The following is a 21,530-nucleotide window of genomic DNA, read 5'->3' on the forward strand; positions in this document are numbered from 1 at the left end:
CTTGCAGGTATTTTCTTCATCTCAAGATGGACAGAAATAACGAGTATGGGATAACATGTGATACAGACATTGACAGAACGCAGCAGCAGCAGCATCAGCAGCTGAGATAAACGTACATTGAAATGGGTCTGAGTGATGTTGAAAATGAGCACTGAAGATGTTCATGCTACTTTTGTGGCGAGTATCAAGTCTTACCATTAAGTTATTGAACTTGGATTGATATGTATCTTTTATATTAATCCGGTCCACATTTGACATAGTCATTTATCAGACACTCTTATCCAGAGTGACCACTTAGTCAGCTAAGGGATTCGAAACAGCGCCCTTTCGGTTACTGGCCCAACGCTCTTACCTGCTACCTGCCGCCCAGACAGTTATATCATAACAAGACATGTTACATATTGTACATACTGTAGTCAGACATGGGTAATCTCTCGTGGACAGATACACGTAACATTGATCAAGCATCTAACGCAACTAGTCAAGATTTCAGTCCTGGGTTTCTGAGACGAACATGTATTGGGGCGGCAGGATAGCCTAGTGGTTAGAGCGTTGGACTAGTAACCGAAAGGTTGCAAGTTCGAATCCCCGAGGTACAAACCTGTCGTTCTGCCCCAGAACAGGCAGTTAACCCACTGTTCCTAGGCTGTCATTGAAAATAAGAATTTGTCCTTAACTGTCCTTAACTAGTAAAATAAAGGTAAAATAAAAAATCTAAAAAATCAGTTGAATGGAATGTGTTCCAAATAATACCAATGTTATGTAACCCCCCCCCCCCGAACGCACACGCACAATATTTCCAATCATATAAAAGTGAAAAATAGTTACAAATGGCTAAAGGAGGGTAATGCCTTTTCAGGCAAAAATGTATAAATGTCAAACAAATGCAATACACAACCTTGAAATGAAAAAGCCCTCTGGCAAAAAAAAGGGAACAGTAAAAATAAAGATATTGAGCATTAGTTCTCGTAAATGTGGGGAATTAGATGTTTGATAATGAGAATCAAACTGCAATTCACATTGGAGATGTGCTTACTAAGAAGTGTTACCTAATCTATTGGCCTAGACCTTGAGGAGGCTTCAATATAGTGCTGACCTAAAGGAACCTTGGCTATGGAGATGACCTTTAACTGCACTTCAAGAAAACACTGGACTATCAGCAGAAGTACCTGAAGACATCTTTCAGGCAATTAACAAGGCTAAAATGGTCTAACAAAATAATATTGTAAGAGACTGGTCTAATGAAGAGATTGGTGAACGTGATGAGCTAGCTCTATAAGGAAGTCGTATTGAAACTCATTTTGTATAAAGCTGGCCTTGCACAGGACGTGTCTAATCTAAACAAGTTAGTATTGGAAGAAGCTATTACAGTAGTTATTACAGTAGTTATGTGTCCCTGGGCAGATTTAATATTGGAAGAAGCTATTACAGTAGTTATTACAGTAGTTGTGTCCCTGGGCAGAGTTAGTATTGGAAGAAGCTATTACAGTAGTTATTATAGTAGGTATGTGTCCCTGGGCAGAGTTAGTATTGGAAGAAGAAATTACAGTAGTTATTATAGTAGTTGTGTCCCTGGGCAGAGTTAGTATTGGAAGAAGCTATTACAGTAGTTATTACAGTAGTTGTGTCCCTGGGCAGAGTTAGTATTGGAAGAAGAAATTACAGTAGTTATTACAGTAGTTGTGTCCCTGGGCAGAGTTAATATTGGAAGAAGCTATTACAGTAGTTTTCACAGTAGTTGTGTCTGTGGGCAGAGTTAGTATTGGAAGAAGCTATTACAGTAGTTTTCACAGTAGTTGTGTCCCTGGGCAGAGTTAGTATTGGAAGAAGCTATTACAGTAGTTTTCACAGTAGTTGTGTCTGTGGGCAGAGTTAGTATTGGAAGGAGAAATTATGGTACACTATTTTAGTTGAGATGAAGACAACAGATAATATTGAGTAGCAGAAATAACCTCAACATTCATTCTGACCACACTGTCTGTCTGCATTGTGCCTCAGGCCTGACCATTCCCAGAGCACCGCAGCAGGAGAGAGCTATCACTTACAGCAACGCTGTCCCAGTGAAGATCACCATCACACCAGTGGTAAAATACTGTTTAATGAGCTCCCAATTTATGCCAGTCCATCTGTATCCAGAGGCATACACTAGAACTATGCACTGAGTGTGTGTGTGTGTGTGTGTGTGTGTGTGTGTGTGTGTGTGTGTGTGTGTGTGTGTGTGTGTGTGTGTGTGTGTGTGTGTGTGTGTGTGTGTGTGTGTGTGTAACCTCTAAATGAAAAGGGTTCATATTGAAACAAAAAGGTTTGAATTCTATGATATTGGCACAGCTATTGACATTAATTTGTAAACATTTAGAAAAAATAACTCCACAAAATTTGGAAAAAGTCAAGGGGTGTTAATACTTTCTGAAGGCACTGTATATTATTTCAACACCATCTATTTCAACTCTGAAATTTAGAGCGATTTGGTCAGATATTGCTCCCTTCATCCAGCCTTACCATGTCAATCTTTGCACTAAACTGATCATAAAGATTGCTGTTATTAGTGGAGACCACACCCATACTCTGAATAAGTCTGCAAGTAAATTCTGAAGCTACTTGATAGGTTTTAAAAACTGAAAAGACGTCATGGGAGCATCAAACACTTCAAGTCCCCTTACACAAGCATTAATTCACATCTATAACAAAATGTCACATGTGAGTTGCTGTATCTCACTGAAGCCCCCAGGGGCAGTTAATGGCATGTGGAAAAATGGTTTATGAATACTAATAAATGTTAAGGCTGTAATTATTCCACTGTTTTATAATCCCTAATGAGGCTAGTTTACAACCGTACTGTATATCCCTTCAAATGATATTGTAAAGATATACTGACCTGGATGAATCTTGCTCACAAATGAACTTGTATTCCACAGTTCACATAACAATGTAACCATTTTTTAAAAATGGATGTAGTTCTGTCCTTGAGCTGTTCTTGTCTATTAATGATCTGTATTATATCATGTTTAGTGTTTTGTGTGGACCCCAGTAAGAATAGCTTTTGTTTTAGCAACAGCTAATAGGGATCCTTATAAAGTACCAAAGACCAATGTTATTGTCATGCATGGTAGCTCTTATGGGAAAATGTATTACTAATTGATTCAGATGAAACCCTGTCCAACGGCATGAACCAGTAACACTCAGTTTGGTCACACTTTATTTGGATGGTCCATCTATAGATGCTCTTCAGACTATCTACAAACTACCTGTTGATAAGCAACTGCATGCTAAGGTTACGGTTAGGGTTTGAATAAGGGTTAGGGTAAGGGTTAAGTTTAGGGTTAAAGTTAGGGTTAGTAGATAGTTAGTTGAAATGTTACTGATAGTCTGTAGAGCAGATGAAATATCCAAATAAAGTGTTACCGAAAGTCTTGACATAGAAGTCCCCCCCCACACAGACCCGAAGACCCGAAGACCCAGACTTTCCCATCACTCTTCCCAATCTCATCAGATACTCATTTGTCATTATATTCAATTTTTTCCTTTTCTCTTTGTTCTTGGTCTGATGTGAGGAGAAGGCCTCCTTTTGTTGTGGTGAAGAGCATGAAGTAAAACTGGTCAGGTTTGTATGGGATAGAACACAGAACCATTCTTCTGAGGCCACGGGGGTCCAGGGGACAACCATGTGCTTTGTAAGAGGGCCGGCCCTGCTCAGTCATTTACAAAGTGGAAATGACCCACCGCATTTGGAACATAATGGCGTAATGATGTAAAGATTGAGTTCTGGGTGTGGGATCAATCATGTGAACGTGGGTCGGTTGACCCCGAGTCTTCACAATGAGGTGAGAGTGTTCGGCCGGTCACAATCCATTTAAAGCAGGGGTGTCAAACATTCGGCCCACGAGTGGGTTAAAAAATATAATTCCAGCATTCTCAAAATGGCTTGACATTAACCAGGTTTCCATCCAACCTTTTAATGTGAGTAATGTTGGATAAAAAATGTCTTGACAGACCTGATGGAAACTGAAAATTGAACAGTATACATTCCAAATGTTGACAAAACTAAACATGCTAGAAAAAGTTGGATCGTTTTGTAGCTACTACAACAATTGGATACCACGAAATTGGGGAGGAAAAGGGGTAAAATTCAACAACAACAAAAAATAACCATCATATCAAATTAAATTTGGAGTCACGCGATGACATGTTGTGTGGTGCTTCCACTATGACTTGGGAAAGCGTGCAGTTTTTTAGGGTACTTATAAAATAAGTTATGATGAACTTCACAGGGTAGTGAAAGATGATGAGCTTGATGCTCCTTTCCAATAAATATCGAGGGTTTTATTCTGGTGACATGATGATCAATGCTCGGTTGCCATTTGACAAATAAAAAAATGTATTGCACTTTTGTCCATAATGATCTCATCATGTAGTTGGCTATACCTGCACTGTATCTGTGAGCTGTTGACTAGAGCGCAGGTGCCTGTACCAGTGTTTGCTATACCTATGCAACATTTTCTGTGACAAAACCATCAGTAGGCCTAGAGTTGAAAATGCAATGGAAACCCATTTAACTTGTATTTTTTATTCGGTACAAAGTTATTTATATCTGCACTACGTATTTACTATTTACGGGCAGACTTTTATCCCCAACAAGTCAATTTGATGGAAACACAACTATGATGGGAAATTGTACATATTGTTTTTATGCAGATTTGTGAATATTTGCATGAAAATCTATCACCAGGTAGATGGAAACCGAGCTATAGACACCCTGAAGGAAACCTAGCTATGGACACCCTGAAGGAAACCTAGCTATAGACACCCTGAAGGAAACCTAGCTATAGACACCCTGAAGGAAACCTAGCTATGGACACCCTGAAGGAAACCTAGCTATAGACACCCTGAAGAAAACCTAGCTATAGACACCCTGAAGGAAACCTAGCTATGGACACCCTGAAGGAAACCTAGCTATAGACACCCTGAAGGAAACCTAGCTATAGACACCCTGAAGGAAACCTAGCTATAGACACCCTGAAGGAAACCTAGCTATAGACACCCTGAAGGAAACCTAGCTATAGACACCCTGAAGGAAACCTAGCTATAGACACCCTGAAGGAAACCTAGCTATAGACACCCTGAAGGAAACCTAGCTATAGACACCCTGAAGGAAACCTAGCTATAGACACCCTGAAGGAAACCAAGCTATAGACACCCTGAAGGAAACCGAGCTATAGACACCCTGAAGGAAACCTAGCTATAGACACCCTGAAGGAAACCTAGCTATAGACACCCTGAAGGAAACCTAGCTATAGACACCCTGAAGGAAACCGAGCTATAGACACCCTGAAGGAAACCGAGCTATAGACACCCTGAAGGAAACCTAGCTATAGACACCCTGAAGGAAACCTAGCTATAGACACCCTGAAGGAAACCGAGCTATAGACACCCTGAAGGAAACCTAGCTATAGACACCCTGAAGGAAACCTAGCTATAGACACCCTGAAGGAAACCTAGCTATAGACACCCTGAAGAAAACCTAGCTATAGACACCCTGAAGGAAACCGAGCAATAGACACCCTGAAGGAAACCTAGCTATAGACACCCTGAAGGAAACCTAGCTATAGACACCCTGAAGAAAACCTAGCTATAGACACCCTGAAGGAAACCGAGCTATAGACACCCTGAAGGAAACCTAGCTATAGACACCCTAAAGGAAACCGAGCTATAGACACCCTGAAGGAAACCTAGCTATAGACACCCTGAAGGAAACCTAGCTATAGACACCCTGAAGGAAACCTAGCTATAGACACCCTGAAGGAAACCGAGCTATAGACACCCTGAAGGAAACCTAGCTATAGACACCCTGAAGGAAACCGAGCTATAGACACCCTGAAGGAAACCTAGCTATAGACACCCTGAAGGAAACCGAGCTATAGACACCCTTCAGATGCTGGCAAGTGTGCTCGTCCAGTGTCACTTTGATTATGCCTGCACATCATGGTTCAGCAGTAGCCCCAAACGTCTAAAGAATAAGCTACAGACCAGCCAAAACAAGCTTGTAACAATTCTACTTCCCCCTCATACTCACCTGGAGGTCAAGCATTTTAAGCAGATGCCACTGAACTGTCATTGTTACAGTACACTTAAAACGTTTCATTTGTGTTTGCCATGCCAGTTGGCCCAGATATAGGTCAAGTTGCCATTTTGTGTTTGTAACATTTTCAAAACATTATCCATGACTAGGGTTGCACATTTTGGGGAATATTCAGGTGGAAACTTTCTGTTGGAATTAATGGGAATATGTGGGAATTAATGGGAATATTTGGGAATTAACGTAAATATATGCAAATTCATATTAATACCTCTTAAATGTAGATGTTTTTTGCATTGGATAAATTTACCATAATATATGGAGACAGAAACATAAACATTTGACCTTATCATAAGTAGACATAATTGCAAATGATTAAATCCTTCCAATATAAATAAAATAACATTATAATATTTACAAATTGAACTTTAATTAAATGAGTTGACTCTTCACATGGGATGTTTTCACTAAACAACAAAAGAAAGGGAATATTGAATGATCCCCAATGATCCATCGCATCTCCCAAAAACATTTTCAACATACATCTGTAAAATGATAGTCTAGAAACTAATGTTTTGGTTGTCTTCCTCTCAGACTTCCATGTCTTCTCCCTGGACCTCCTCAAGGTCCACCTCTTGAACATCAGACTCTGAGGCCCCTTCACTGTCACTTTCCAACCTTGTTAAGGATGACTCTTTGTCAGGCTCAAAAAGCCAAACATTTGCACTGCTGGCCACCATTTTTTCAACCCTTGTATTGGTCAGCCTTTTGTGTGTATTGGTGTGTGTGTTCCCAAACAAGGACCAGTGCCTGATGTGAGGTGCCTGATGTTGGTGGGATTTGGATGATGATGGAGGCAACAGGGGAAAGAGCCTCAGATCCACAATGTCCCTTCCTCCAGGTGGCTGATGAGATATGTTGGCACGACTGCCATATTGCATCTCCATCCCAAAGCCCTTGCTTGGAAGTGTACTTCACCAGACTGCCAAGAACATTGTCCTCATCCAGGCCAAGGTGGCGAGACACAGTAGTGATGACACCATAGGCCTTGTTGATCTCTGCACCAGACAGAATGCTCTTGGCAGCATATTTGGGGTCCAACATGTACGCTGCGGCATGTGTGGGCTTCAGGCAGAAGTCTTCATGCTTTTTGATGTATTTCAGAACTGCAGTTTCCTCTGCTTGGAGCAACAGTGAGATGGGCAGGGCAATATGGATTTCCTCTCTTACATCTGTAAGCAGAGTCTGAACATCAGACAGGATGACATTGTCTCCCTCAATCCGTGTAATGGCTACTGCTATAGGTTCCAGGAGTTTCAGGCTGTTTACCCCACTCTCCAAAAATACATAATCCAGGAGGATCCTCTTGATGGAGCTGTCTATAGTGACAGACTGTGATATGGCCCTTTCTTGGGAGAGGCGCCATCCACCCTCCAGGACACTGTCAAACATGATGACAACATCACCCCAACGCATGTTGCTGGGCAGCTTCAATGTGGTGCTCTTATTCTTCTCACTTTGCTTGGTGAGGTAGATTGCTGCTATAACTTGATGACGCTTCACATACCTAACCATTTCCTTGGCTCTCTTGTAGAGTGTATCCATTGTTTTCAATGCCATGATGTCCTTGAGGAGCAGATTCAATGCATGAGCAGCACAGCCAATGGGTGTGATGTGAGGGTAGGACTTCTCCACTTTAGACCAAGCAACCTTCATGTTCGCAGCATTGTCTGTCACCAGTGCAAATACCTCCTGTGGTCAAAGGTCATTGATGACTGCCTTCAGCTCATCTGCAATGTAGAGACCGTTGTGTCTGTTGTCCCTTGTATCTGTGCTCTTGTAGAATATTGGTTAAAGGGTGGAGATGTAGTTAATTATTCCTTGCTCACGAACATTCGACCATCCATCAGAAATGATTGCAATAGTCTGCTTTCTCTATGATTTGCTTGACCTTCACTTGAACTCTGTTGAACTCTGCATCCAGACAAAGAGTAGATAAAGCATGTCCAGTTGGAGGGGTGTATGCTGGGCAAAGAACATTCAGAAATCTCTTCCAATACACATTGCCTGTGAGCATCAGAGGTGAATCAGTTGCATAAACAGCTCGAAAAAGACATTCATCAGCCTTTCTCTGACTATGTTCCTCCATTGAGTGATTCCAGGAGGACCATGAGCTGTTGCTATCGATAAGGTGTCTGATTCATCATTTCCACCTCAAATTGTTGTAGAGGGACTTTTGTCAGAGGTTGCTTGTTGTGAGCTCTAAGGGAACTTTATGCACTTGGCCAGATAATTCTGCATCTTTGTTGCATTCTTCACATATGATTGGCACAGTATTTGCAAATGTACACAGCTTTTCCTTCTATATTAGCTGCAGTGAAATGTCTCCACACATCAAATAGTGCCCGTGGCATTTTCCTGTCAAAGACTAGAATTTATTTTGTAAAAAAAATAAAAAACATTACTGTACAGATAAATAGTTAAGCAGTTAGATTAAACAATTCCTTTGTAAGATATATGTTTTAAAATGAAACATATATGGAAACAGATGAATGAACACTCAGTAAGTTAAAACCTACATGGTTGCAAAAATGAACTAGCAGAAATTGTTAACAAGTTAGAAATGATTTAAACACACTTTGCTGTAGGCTACTATATACCAGTTAACAACAAATAATGTATGTCATATAAGATAGTCACCCAACCAGCACTGTAATCAAAACTTACCAGAAAGCATGTAGTCCTTGGCTCAGACAGTGTAGTGTGGGCTCAATAGCATCTCATTAGTGTGCAAGATCTTGAGAATCAGCTGTACATTGTGATGGAAGAATGCACTGTACATGTGATGGAAGAATGCACTGTACATATAGAGGGTTGAAATTCCACTGAATTAGGGATAGTTTAACCTAAATATGCCACAAGACCGAGAATTGCCTTATGTGTATCCCACAAAAAAGATTCACTGTTATAAGCTAATTTTGATGAATTTAAGCAAAATCCCCCAAATTCCCAAGCTTAACTTCCCATTGAAGATTTTGGGAAAAAATGATGGATATTTAGCGGAAAGTTTCCGACCCTTTGCAACCCTATCTGTGACATGTTTGATCTATTGTAAAAACCACACAAATAGCGTCTGGCTATCTGGGGAACAAAAGAGTAGTATTATTTCAACTTGGTCCGGTCCACAGAATTATCACAGACTCGGCAGCCAGGTACCTATCTTACAATTATTCATTTGTTAGAGATGTCCATCAGCATCATACCATAGCCAGATATTCTAATATTCACTGTTAGAAATAGAAGAGTATCTGATAACACATTTTTATATACCGGCGCTGTTGAGTGGAACAAACTATGTCAAAAGCTGGCTAATGTGTGAACAGTGTAAATATTTTTAAAGCCACACAGTATATTTCAAACTCTCCCTAATGGAGAAGACAGCATGTATTGACAGTATCTCATTGGATGGTGCACTGCTACCTTAAACACTACCTCAAATCTTTGAGATCTACAATCCCCATGCCCATTGAAATGTCTTCACAATTCGCAGACTTTTCAAGCACACAAACATTAGACATTCAATGTAAGTGTTTGAGGAAATATAACTAGTCTTAAGAAACATTCAAAATCAACACACGTTCTTCAACTGAGCGATCAAACCAAGACATCATTCAGGGGAATCTATCAAGGTGTCCGATGTCACTTTCTTTATGTACTCTATGCTTGTAAATCAATCATATTGACATCCTGAGCATCAAATCAATAAAGCTTGAGACTTGAGGCAACAAAATACGAAGGAGCGATTTCTAAATTACAGTATGAAGAAGCATCAAAATGTTTATTTGCAACTTTACACAATATGCCCATATGAAGAAAATAATGAGGTGAGCCGCTCTTCATTCATACACATTTCAACAGATCGGTGTAAGATACATTACATGTAGTGTTCACCTAAACGGAAAACATCAGATCTCTCACATTTATACATTTCTTATGTACATTTAAAAGCGTAAACCATTTATTAGGTTACGTTTACAATGATTTACAAGACAGAACAAAATGCGACAGAATATGGGATGCTTCGGATAAAAGTGTAAACACAATGAACTTCAAAGTGATACAGAGAAAACAGTCAAACTGTCCAAATGCCAAAAATAAGTAAAAGAAATATAAAAATGGAAACAAAAAAAGATTTCTTCATATGATACTGTGGGATGAAGGAACCACAGGACCCACACCCTGACTGAGGTCATCTTCCAATACTTCCAATTCATACTTCCTTCCTCTCTTCCTTGAAGTAATCCCAGAGAGTAGGAAAGGAAATGAATGTAGCATTTTGGAACAGGGCCTGAGAATGTTATAGGCTGAATCGAGTTGCATGATTGAAGCTGAGTAAGTGTGTAAAACAAATTAATGGACTTGGATTTGAGGTTAAATTAATATTTTTTATTTTTTTTTTATTTTAAAAATTATTTTTATTATTAACATACTGTACAAGAAAACATTAGAACTAAGTACCTTTTATGATCGTATTGTCTTCATCATTTCATTAGAAACACAATCATTCACAATAAAAGATGGCAAAATAAAACAATATGAGTAGTAATTAAAATAGTATTTTATATTCTAAATCTATAATTAAATAAACCTTGAAATGTATAAAGGATATGTGTTGACGGATAATGAGAAATATGTTGAAACATCACAGCTATGAAACATGGAAAGGTCATGCATTTGAATGCCAGAATACATGTCATGCCATTGCGCTTTGACAATGACCGTAACATAATAAACACAGGCAGGTTTCATTTCTGATATACAAGTTTTCTTTCTTTTTTTTGCTGTTCTTTGCATCCAACTACTTCATTGGCCCGTGACATACTCTACTGCTGGTAGGCTAAGTCAAGGCTCTTGGTGCATACTGTGAGGAACTCAGTGCAGAACCATCTTTCAGCACAGGATATACTAACTCAGAGTGAGGCCATCATATAGTCAAGTCAAGTTATTCTAGACCCATAGGCTGCTCTGTTTATTTAGCATGGATTGGATTTGGGCAGATCGTACATTAAAAGAAAACACAACAGAAAAGACGAGGGAGCTTTTTTCTCTCTAATGTCTTTGTATCAAAATGAGCACATATCTCACCAGCAAGAGACCCGTGGCATTGTTCTTTCAGACTCACGTCACATGACAGTCAAACCTCAAGTGGCGACCTGCTCCTCCTAAACTCTTAAGGAGATGTATCCACAGGGAGGAAGTGCAGACTACAAACTTCCTGGCTGAGAGCCAATGGGATGTGCAGAACACCCCCAGCTGGGCTGGGCAGAGACCCAACCAGGGAGCAGACAAGTCACTCTGGATAAACTCCATTACAGAATGTGGAGGTGAGGAGGCACACGTAGTGGACACTCAACGTCACAATAAAGGGCTTCCGTTGTCATCGGGTTCACTTCAGCACGCCGTGCTGTTGAGAGACGGGTAAAAAGAGAGCAAGAACTTGTCAGAAAACAGAAGCGTTCGCGGTCCTTTCAGGTGTATTCAGGCTCCCCTTTTGGTCAGGCGGTTCAAACACAGGTCCCCTGATGCGTTACTGCGTGCGGTTTACGGTTCTTCAGGCCATGGTACTTGTCTCTGAAGTCTCCAGGTTTCTGCTGTGAGGTGTCGATCAGGGCACTGGCGATGGCAATACCTACAAGGAGGAGGGAGAGAGACAGAAAAATGAAGGTGAGCTTCAAAGTAAACAGCAGCGTGGCAGGTAAAACACAGTGACCAGTAATGAGCTCACTGCCCCCCGCCCGGCTGAAACCCATTCCCAACTCCCTAGCACCACTTCCCCAACTCTAGTCCAAGCCCTCACATATCAGAGTTCAGCAGGATGCAACGACAGCCTACAGGTCACTGAAGCATAGCTCTACACCCCTCTGGGCTGTTATTTCTCTCAATACAACAATCTGATTGGTCAGCTATTTTCTCCAAAAGGCAGACAAGTAGAGAACACAATGACAGCAGATGTTCCTGTGTTCTGTTGGCATGCTGTAATTCATATGGATTTTCAGCATGGCTTGCCCTCTGTACAGCAGTAGGCTTGACTAGTATACTCATTAGGACAGGGACTAAATCTTCTTGTATGCAGCCAAAAAAACAGAAGCAGAAAAACAAGGAAAAGCTCACCAATTTGGACACAACATGCTTAAGCATTTCACACACCAGTGATTCCTGGGCTATTGCAGAGGGAAAACCAATTGTGTGTGTGTGTGTGTGTGTGTCTGTCTGGTCCAGCCACAGTGCGCCCTTCATCGCAAAAATCGCTTCAGTGCCCTTTCCCACTGTCTTTCGCTGCCCGCTGCCACGGACAGAAGGCAGGCCTTCAGCATTGATTATAAAACAAGATGTACGACTTAAACAGGGATGGATGGAGGGATGAAGATGGGGGTGGAGGAGAGAAAAGAGCCTGGGTCCGACACTCTAGTCTACAGTCTGACGTGTCTGGTTGGTGGAACCATCCCAGACCAGATTACCTGTCAGCCAGTTCACTCCAAATCCCAACTAGATCCTACCAACACAGTTACCTGACACTTTTCTATAGCAATCACTACATGTAACAGTGCAGCTAATATGTCTGACCTTGAATACCACGGGATTGAAAGCCACCACTACTCTTGAATAGAAACCACCACCATGTGTAACCCTTGAAAGACAAACTTTATACACTTTAAAAATATATATATTTTTTAAAATATATATTTAAAATATTACTTTTTTATCAAAAACTAAAAACATTTCATGAAAAAGTTGTCTTTCTAGATGCCAGTTGAGGTCACTCAACCGAAGATGAACGCTAACTACAAAATAGCTTTTTGGTCATGACAGAGTACTATTTAAAGCCAATGGTTTCTGGATGACATGAGATATCCATCTCAAATTCAATTAATTGGACAACATAATCAAATCAGGATACAGATGAGTGGAGGTGAAGGGCGCTCCCTACTAATGAAACCTATAAATGGGATTGTTTTGTCAGGTGAGGTTCCTGGACCATTAATGTACAAAGTGCTTCCGAACAGGAAGGGACCCCAAATGCACAGAAAATTAAATCAAACAGGAGAGTGAGAATTCTTGTTGAAACCTTGTCCTTGGTTGATATCTTCACCTGACAATGTGGAAAATGTGGTTGACATTGTAGACCAGATGTGCTAGCTTCATCCCAAAGGCAGTTCCTATAGTAACGAAATTTAATGCATACTGTTTTTCACATGTTAAATAACCACCAAAAATTTCAGGACACATACTATCTTAGACTGGAAGTCAAGGAAAGGTTTGCATAGAGGATCCACTCTGGGTCAATCCGCTCTGGAGACAAGATGATGTATCTGGTACCTTCAGAACAAAACTGTAGAGGACCCAGCCTGCACTGTCGGCCAGAGAGAGACAGAGAGCCCAGAGGCTGGATGTTCATAGACACTCTGCCTGAAAACAGAACACCATACACTAGCATTTCCTTACATTCCCAATAATGGTGACATCATTCCAAAAGAAAAAGGGATTAAGGAAAAATGTTTAACTCATATCTTTATTTTGTGTGCTTAATCTTTCCTCGACACACTCAGCAGCACGTTAGTTTAATGCGCTCAGGAAAAGCCCAGGCCACCGGATCACGAGGCTGTGATGGGGAACGGGGCACCATTGGTGGCAACACGGCAGAGAGAGAGATAGAGAGATGGAGCAGAACAGGAGAGATAACGGGGCCCTGATTGTGTTTTTTCTTCATTTTCCTCCGCTGGCTTGGGGAACGCCAAGGGATTTATCAACCACCTGGGACTGGAAGTCTCTCCAGGCACCACAGCTAAATGCAAATCGCTAGGCGCTGGGGGTTGAGGGTGCCACCACAGACTCTTACCTCAGACCGCATTTGTTCAATAAATCTCCTTCACACCTCCATCCTGCTCTCTCTCTCTCCCGCTTCCTTTCTCTCTTACTCTCTCTGTCATGGTTGGTCCACATCTCCTCCTGAATAGGCAGATTATCGTTGATGAGAAGGGGATTGCTGTGTTTGTATTGAGACTATGTTTAAACCCCTGAGAACATGCTGGTATCTGGCAGGCAGATGGCTCCTTCCCTGTCTTGACCTAGTTCTCAACCATTAGGGGCCCACAACAATGGAGGAGGAGGTAGACATGATGGAAGGATGAGAGGTAGCAGGGAAACAGAGGTAGATGGCTGATAGACATATGTCCATCCATTTGTCTATCTGTCAGTCTCTGTCCCTCAGCAAATTGGAGCATGTCTGTCGGATATTTTATCCATGTGCCAATCCAGCTCCAGCTGTAAATCTGTCTGAGAAGCCCGACTTTTAGAAGTACACACCATTCCTCAGACATTTTATTTAGTTGAAACCAACTTCCCTACATTCAGGTGAAGTTCCTCACTAAGCAGCTAGTCCCAGTAGGTTGGAATCAAAGTTAGCACATTCCTACAATAACTCCCCACTCAACTATTAGTCTGAATGAATTATTAGGTTTGGTTAGAGCCATCTACACTGACTTAGGCAGAATAAGAAGGGAGTGTGTGTGTGTGTGTGTGTGTGTGTGTGTGTGTGTGTGTGTGTGTGTGTGTGTGTGTGTGTGTGTGTGTGTGTGTGTGTGTGTGTGTGTGTGTGTGTGTGTGTGTGTGTGTGTGTGTGTGTGTGCGTGCGTGCGTGCGTGCGTGCGTGCGTGCGTGCGTGCGTGCGTGCGTGCGTGCGTGCGTGCGTGCGTGCGTGCGTGCGTGCGTGCGTGCGTGCGTGCGTGCGTGCGTGTGTTGGTGGAGAGACGGAGGTGCACCTAGTCTCCTCGGCAGAGCACTTTAAAGCAGTGTCACACAAGGGCTTAGAGAAGTGGACTTCGAGAGAGGCCTGTGGAGAGGAGGGTGTTTGTGGGTATGTTTGTGTACATGTAGGCAGATTGTCTATACCAGATAACAACCTATACAACAAAAACATATACTACTTGTAGCAGAAACTACAGTTGAAAGGTGACATTTTGTCCCTGGTGTTATGTATGGATATCGTCGGTATATGTGCCTTTTCCTATGAAGATGAACCCGATATCCACCTGTGCCATCCTGGGAGCCTCAGCTCTGCTGTTAGCAGCATTACAGAGCAATGTGTCAGAGCACTGGACCAGATAGGGCTGCTCTACCCAGCACAAAAACTCCAGCACCCCAACATCCACACACTTCCCAAAATCAGAAAAAGCGTCAAGATTCTAAGAGGCGGATTACTATGGAGTTCTAAACCACCACATAAGGAGAGAGAAGAGACTCAGTTTGAATCTGGCGCTTTAAATATTAAAACAAGGACTGCATGCAGGGGATGCCTTTCACTACACAAACAATTGTATACATTCCTCTTCCCCGCTTCGAGGAAGGGGGTCAGATAATGGTGACGCTACTAGGGGAAAGAACGACGAGAGAGCAGACGAGAAAACAAAGAGAGGTAAAAATAACTTGTGCTCATGAAACATTCCTCTTGAAGTGAGTCCACAGAGAGCGCTGGGAACGGGCTGAGTGCGCCTAAAGTGACTTCACTTCCACACACACTCAGATCAATGGTGGAACAGCTCTGATCCTAGAAGGGCTTCTCCAGAGAGACAGAGAGGAGAGAGAGAGAGAGAGAGAGAAAGAGAGAGAGAGGAGAGAGGATAGAGGATAGAGAGAGATAAAGACAGAGAGAGACAGAGAGAGAGAGACAGAGAGACATAGACAGAGGCAGAGAGAGAGAGAGAGAGAGAGAGAGAGAGAGAGAGAGAGAGAGAGAGAGAGAGAGAGAGAGAGAGAGAGAGAGAGAGACAGAGAGACAGAGAGAGAGAGACAGAGGCAGAGAGAGAGAGACAGAGAGACATAGACAGAGGCAGAGAGAGGGAGAGAGAGAGATAAAGACAGAGAGACAGAGACAGAGACAGAGAGACATAGACAGAGGCAGAGAGAGAGAGAGAGAGAGAGAGAGAGAGAGAGAGAGAGAGAGAGAGAAAATAAAGCAAGGGAAAGAGGGTGGAATAGTCTGTTTCATTTAGAGAAGACTTTATCTACCCATTCTCTTCCTTTCCCTCTAGTGTGTAGTGTGTATTTGCACTCCTAGCGATCTCTCTGATCTTCTCTGACCCTTTTCTCACATACCTCCCAGAACCTTCCAGCGACACACACACATGAAAGCTTAGTACTCAGGGAAAAACTAATCTACACAAAACTGTATTGTCCAGCATCATCATACATACTATACATGTTTCTAAGTGATAACACAGTGTGACAATTCTGACTATTTTCTACATCACAGAATAATCCTCTCCACATTAACCAGACTGGGGCTATGTCGTTAGTCTTTGAAGTTAGGATGTTACTGGGTTAACATCTGACTATATTTGCACATTTAAATGCGTCTAGTATTTTGGAATATTTAGAGGAGGAGAGTGATGGTTCCTGGGCACATGACAAGGTAGTTAATGTATCACACACTGACACATTCAAACACAAACTGAAAAACACACCTATGCACAAACACACACCCACATGCACTCACATACTAACTGGTGTAGGCATCTATCCCTGACCAGTCTGCCCACATCAGATGGGATGTGATAAACAGATGGGATGTGCTAAACAGATGGGATGTGCTAAACAGATGGGACCAGCTAAACAGATGGGATGTGCTAAACAGATGGGACCAGCTAAATAGATGGGATGTGCTAAACAGATGGGACCAGCTAAATAGATGGGATGTGCTAAATAGATGGGATGTGATAAATAGATGGGATGTGCTAAACAGATGGGACCAGCTAAATAGATGGGATGTGCTAAACAGATGGGATGTGATAAATAGATGGGATGCTAAACAGATAGATAAATAGATGGGATGTGCTAAACAGATGGGACCAGCTAAATAGATGGGATGTGCTAAATAGATGGGATGTGATAAATAGATGGGATGTGCTAAACAGATGGGACCAGCTAAATAGATGGGATGTGCTAAATAGATGGGATGTGATAAATAGATGGGATGTGCTAAATAGATGGGATGTGCTAAATAGATGGGATGTGCTAAATAGACGGGATGTGCTAAACAGATGGGATGTGCTAAATAGATGGGATGTGCTCAATAGATGGGATGGGATAAACAGATGGGATATGCTAAATAGATGGGATGTGCTAAATAGATGGGATGTGCTAAATAGATGGGATGGGATAAACAGATGGGATGTGCTAAACGGGATGTGCTAAATAGATGGGATGTGCTAAATAGATGGGATGTGCTAAATAGATGGGAAGTGTTAAATAGATGGGATGTGCTCAATAGATGGGATGGGATAAACAGATGGGATGTGCTAAACGGGATGTGCTAAATAGATGGGATGTGCTAAACAGATGGGATGTGCTAAACAGATGGGATGTGCTAAATAGATGGGATGTGCTAAACAGATGGGATGTGATAAACAGATGGGATGTGCTAAACAGATGGGATGTGCTAAACAGATGGGATGTGCTAAATAGATGGGATGTGCTAAATAGATGGGATGTGCTAAATAGATGGGATGTGCTAAATAGATGGGATGGGATAGAACTAAATAGTGGGAGATGCTAAACAGATGGGATGTGCTAAACAGATGGGGGATAGATGGGATGTGCTAAATAGATGGGATGGGATAAACAGATGGGATGTGCTAAACAGATGGGAACTAAATAGATGGGATGTGCTAAACAGATGGGATGTGCTAAACAGAGATGGGATGTGCTAAACAGATGGGATAAACAGTGCTAAATAGATGGGATGTGCTAAATAGATGGGGGATAAACAGATGGGCTAAATGGGAGATGGGATGTGCTAAACAGATGGGATGTGCTAAACAGATGGGATGTGCTAAATAGATGGGATGTGCTAAACAGATGGGATGTGCTAAATAGACGGGATGTGCTAAATAGATGGGATGTGCTAAATAGATGGGATGTGCTAAATAGATGGGATGTGCTAAACAGATGGGATGTGCTAAACAGATGGGATGTACTAAACGGAATGTGCTAAATAGACGGGATGTGCTAAATAGACGGGATGTGCTAAATAGATGGGATGTGCTAAACAGATGGGATGTGCTAAACGGGATGTGCTAAATAGACGGGATGTGCTAAACAGATGGGATGTGCTAAATAGATGGGATGTGCTAAATAGATGGGAAGTGTTAAATAGATGGGATGTGCTAAATAGATGGGATGGGATAAACAGATGGGATGTGCTAAATAGATGGGATGTGCTAAACAGATGGGATGTGCTAAACAGATGGGATGTGCCAAACGGGATGTGCTAAATAGACGGGATGTGCTAAATAGATGGGATGTGCTAAATAGATGGGATGTGCTAAATAGATGGGATGTGCTAAATAGATGGGATGTGCTAAATAGATGGGATGTGCTCAATAGATGGGATGGGATAAACAGATGGGATGTGATAAACGGGATGTGCTAAATAGACGGGATGTGCTAAATAGATGGGATGTGCTAAACAGATGGGATGTGCTAAACGGGATGTGCTAAATAGACGGGATGTGCTAAATAGACGGAATGTGCTAAATAGATGGGATGTGCTAAATAGATGGGATGTGCTAAACAGATGGGACCGGCTAAATAGCCATTTCCAGTTTACACCCCGAGTGTCCCATAAAGCCCCTGAGGCATTCCAATCCCTTCCCTCTTTCATGGTTTCACAGCACTGCTTCAGGACTTACTGCAGAGTGACACTTCCATTACTATAGTTCCATGTATGATATGCATATCAAATTCCTAATCACCCCAATATTACCACATAAAACTGTCTGACCACTGCACTACAAAAAGAGGGCTAGCAATGTTAACCAATCACCGCACTTTGACTGCATGAAATGGTTCAATCAAGCTCAACGTCAACAAACTTTTCACTCGTCCCACATTTCTTGAAAAATGTGATAAAAATCGCAAATTGACATGCAAAATGTCAGAATTAGCACAGCAAAATCAAAATCAAGCATTTTTGGCCGCAACTATCACAAAAAACTGTGTGAAATCCTCAAGGGACTGACTGTACAGTGTGCATTTACCCAGCAGCAGTAGCCAGTACCGTAGCCTGCACTTACTGGCTGAACTTATAAGCTGCTAATATTTTCCCAGTACTGGTGGCTTTTAAGGCTCCTCTAAATGTAATATAAGCAGCTTTTCCCAGCATGAGAACCCGCTGCCTTGCAAAGTGCTTAACTTCTACCGTCTTTTACAGGCTTCCTGCTGCAGTCACTTTAACACCTGCTCGTATTTCAGCTAGTTTATTATACCTGCATGATGAGCTGACAGCACTCTCTCAGAAAGACTGGGGCTTCAGGGGAAACAGGAGAGAAAAGGAGAGGAATAAAATAAGCGAGAAAGAGAGAAACTGAAAAACAAAGAAAGCGAGAGGCAGAGAGAGAGGTGAATGAGAGATAGTAAGATATAGTGAGTGAGTGAGAGATATACTGAGTGATATACTGAGTGAGTGATAGAGAGTGAGTGATAGAGTGAGTGAGTGATTGAGTGAGTGAGAGTGAGTGATAGAGTAAGTGTTAGAGTGAGTGAGTAAGTGAGTGATAGAGTGAGTGAGTAAGTGAGTGATAGAGTGAGTGAGAGTGAGTGATAGAGTGAGTGAGTAAGTGAGTGATAGAGTGAGTAAGTGAGTGTTAGAGTGAGTGATAGAGTGATGGAGTGAGTGAGAGATAGAGATAATGTGTGCTTGTATGTTTAAGGGGAAAGAGTGACAGAGGGAAAGACATATTTAGCTGGGTTCTGTCAGTGATACAAGTTCTAAAGCAATCCCTAGCTCATCTCTGTGACACTGTGTGCCATTCAAATGGTCATCTCCCTATTCATCTATCCACAGCACAGCGGCATATTCAGCACCTCTGAAATATCACGTATCCTCTTAGGAGAAACAGGAGGTCAGCTGGGCTCTGCTGGAAAACATATTGGAGGGAACAATCGATCTAACAGCCTGCTAATTCCTCCCGGTCTAACAAGTTTCCTTCTCTCTCTCAAATCAAAGCCCCGAATAGCTAGTAGATCTGTGTCTGTCAAACAAGATGGTACACAGGTTTCCAAATGTAACTGCCTGAAGGAGAGAAAGACAGTCTGACAGAGATTGGGTTGTAGAGGAGGTGGGGCTGAGATCTAACAGGGAAAGAGGATAGGTAAGGGAGGTTGGGGGAGGAGAGGAGAGTTTTCACCTCTCTATGCTGTCATGCTTCAGTCAGCAGCTGTCTGGGCAAGGTGGAGGTGAGGAGAGAGGGTTGAAGCAAGAAGGCAGGGAGAGAGATAGAGAGAGACAGAGAGAGAGACAGAGAGAGACAGGGAGAGACAGGGAGAGACAGGGAGAGAGAGACAGAGAGAGACAGAGAGAGACAGGGAGAGACAGAGAGAGAGAGAGAGAGAGACAAAGAGAGACAGAGAGAGACAGGGAGAGACAGGGAGAGACAGGGAGAGACAGGGAGAGACAGGGAGAGACAGGGAGAGAGACACAGAGAGAGAGAGACAGAGATAAAGATAGAGAGAGACAGAGAGAGACAGAGAGAGAGAGTGAGAGACAAAGAGAGACAGAGATAAAGACAGAGAGAGACAGAGAGAGACAGAGATAAAGAGAGAGAGACAGAGAGAGACAGAGACAGAGAGGCAGAGAGAGACAGAGATAAAGATAGAGAGAGACAGAGAGAGACAGAGAGTGAGAGACAAAGAGAGACAGAGATAAAGACAGAGAGAGACAGAGAGAGACAGAGATAAAGAGAGAGAGACAGAGAGAGACAGAGACAGAGAGGCAGAGAGAGACAGAGATAAAGAGAGAGAGACAGAGAGAGACAGAGACAGAGAGGCAGAGAGAGACAGAGATAAAGACAGAGAGAGACAAATACAAAGATTCACTATGGTGAATCACTAAAACAATACAGAAATACACTACGGAATTTCAACATACCAATTAGGATTTGGCTAAAAATACTTGAATCAGTCATAGAGCCCATTGCCCTTTATGGTTGTGAGGTCTGGGGTCCGCTCACCAACCAAGACTTCACAAAACGGGACAAACACCAAATTGAGACTCTGCACGCAGAATTCTGCAAAAATATCCCCCGTGTACAACGTAGAACACCAAATAATGCATGCAGAGCAGAATTAGGCCGATACCCACTAATTATCCAAATCCAGAAAAGAGCTGTTAAATTCTATAACCACCTAAAAGGAAGCAATTCCCAAACCTTCCATAACAAAGCCATCATCTACAGAGAGATGAACCTGAAGAAGAGTCCCCTAAGCAAGCTGGTCCTGGGGCTCTGTTCACAAACACAAACACACCCTACAGAGCCCCAGGACAGCAGCACAATTAGACCCAACCAAATCATGAGAAAACAAAAAGATAATTACTTGACACATTGGAAAGAATTAACAAAAA

The 21,530-nt window shown here is 42.1% G+C and overlaps 1 protein-coding gene across 4 annotated transcripts in view; it reads right to left on the reverse strand.

The window, feature by feature from the left end:
- Positions 1 to 9,876: 9,876 nt before the first annotated feature.
- The window catches only part of LOC118369810 (attractin-like protein 1), a 371,022-nt gene continuing 359,368 nt past the window's right edge, over positions 9,877 to 21,530 (reverse strand). For all 4 annotated transcript variants that reach the window (XM_052498667.1, XM_052498665.1, XM_052498666.1 and 1 more), the window contains one exon: positions 9,877 to 11,762. In XM_052498667.1, coding sequence (XP_052354627.1) covers positions 11,638 to 11,762 — 125 coding nt within the window. In that variant the 3' untranslated portion in view covers positions 9,877 to 11,637. The remainder of the gene's footprint in view (positions 11,763 to 21,530) is intronic.

Source organism: Oncorhynchus keta, chromosome 36, assembly GCF_023373465.1.
Source record: "Oncorhynchus keta strain PuntledgeMale-10-30-2019 chromosome 36, Oket_V2, whole genome shotgun sequence".
In the NCBI taxonomy this organism is placed as follows: Eukaryota; Metazoa; Chordata; class Actinopteri; order Salmoniformes; family Salmonidae; genus Oncorhynchus; species Oncorhynchus keta.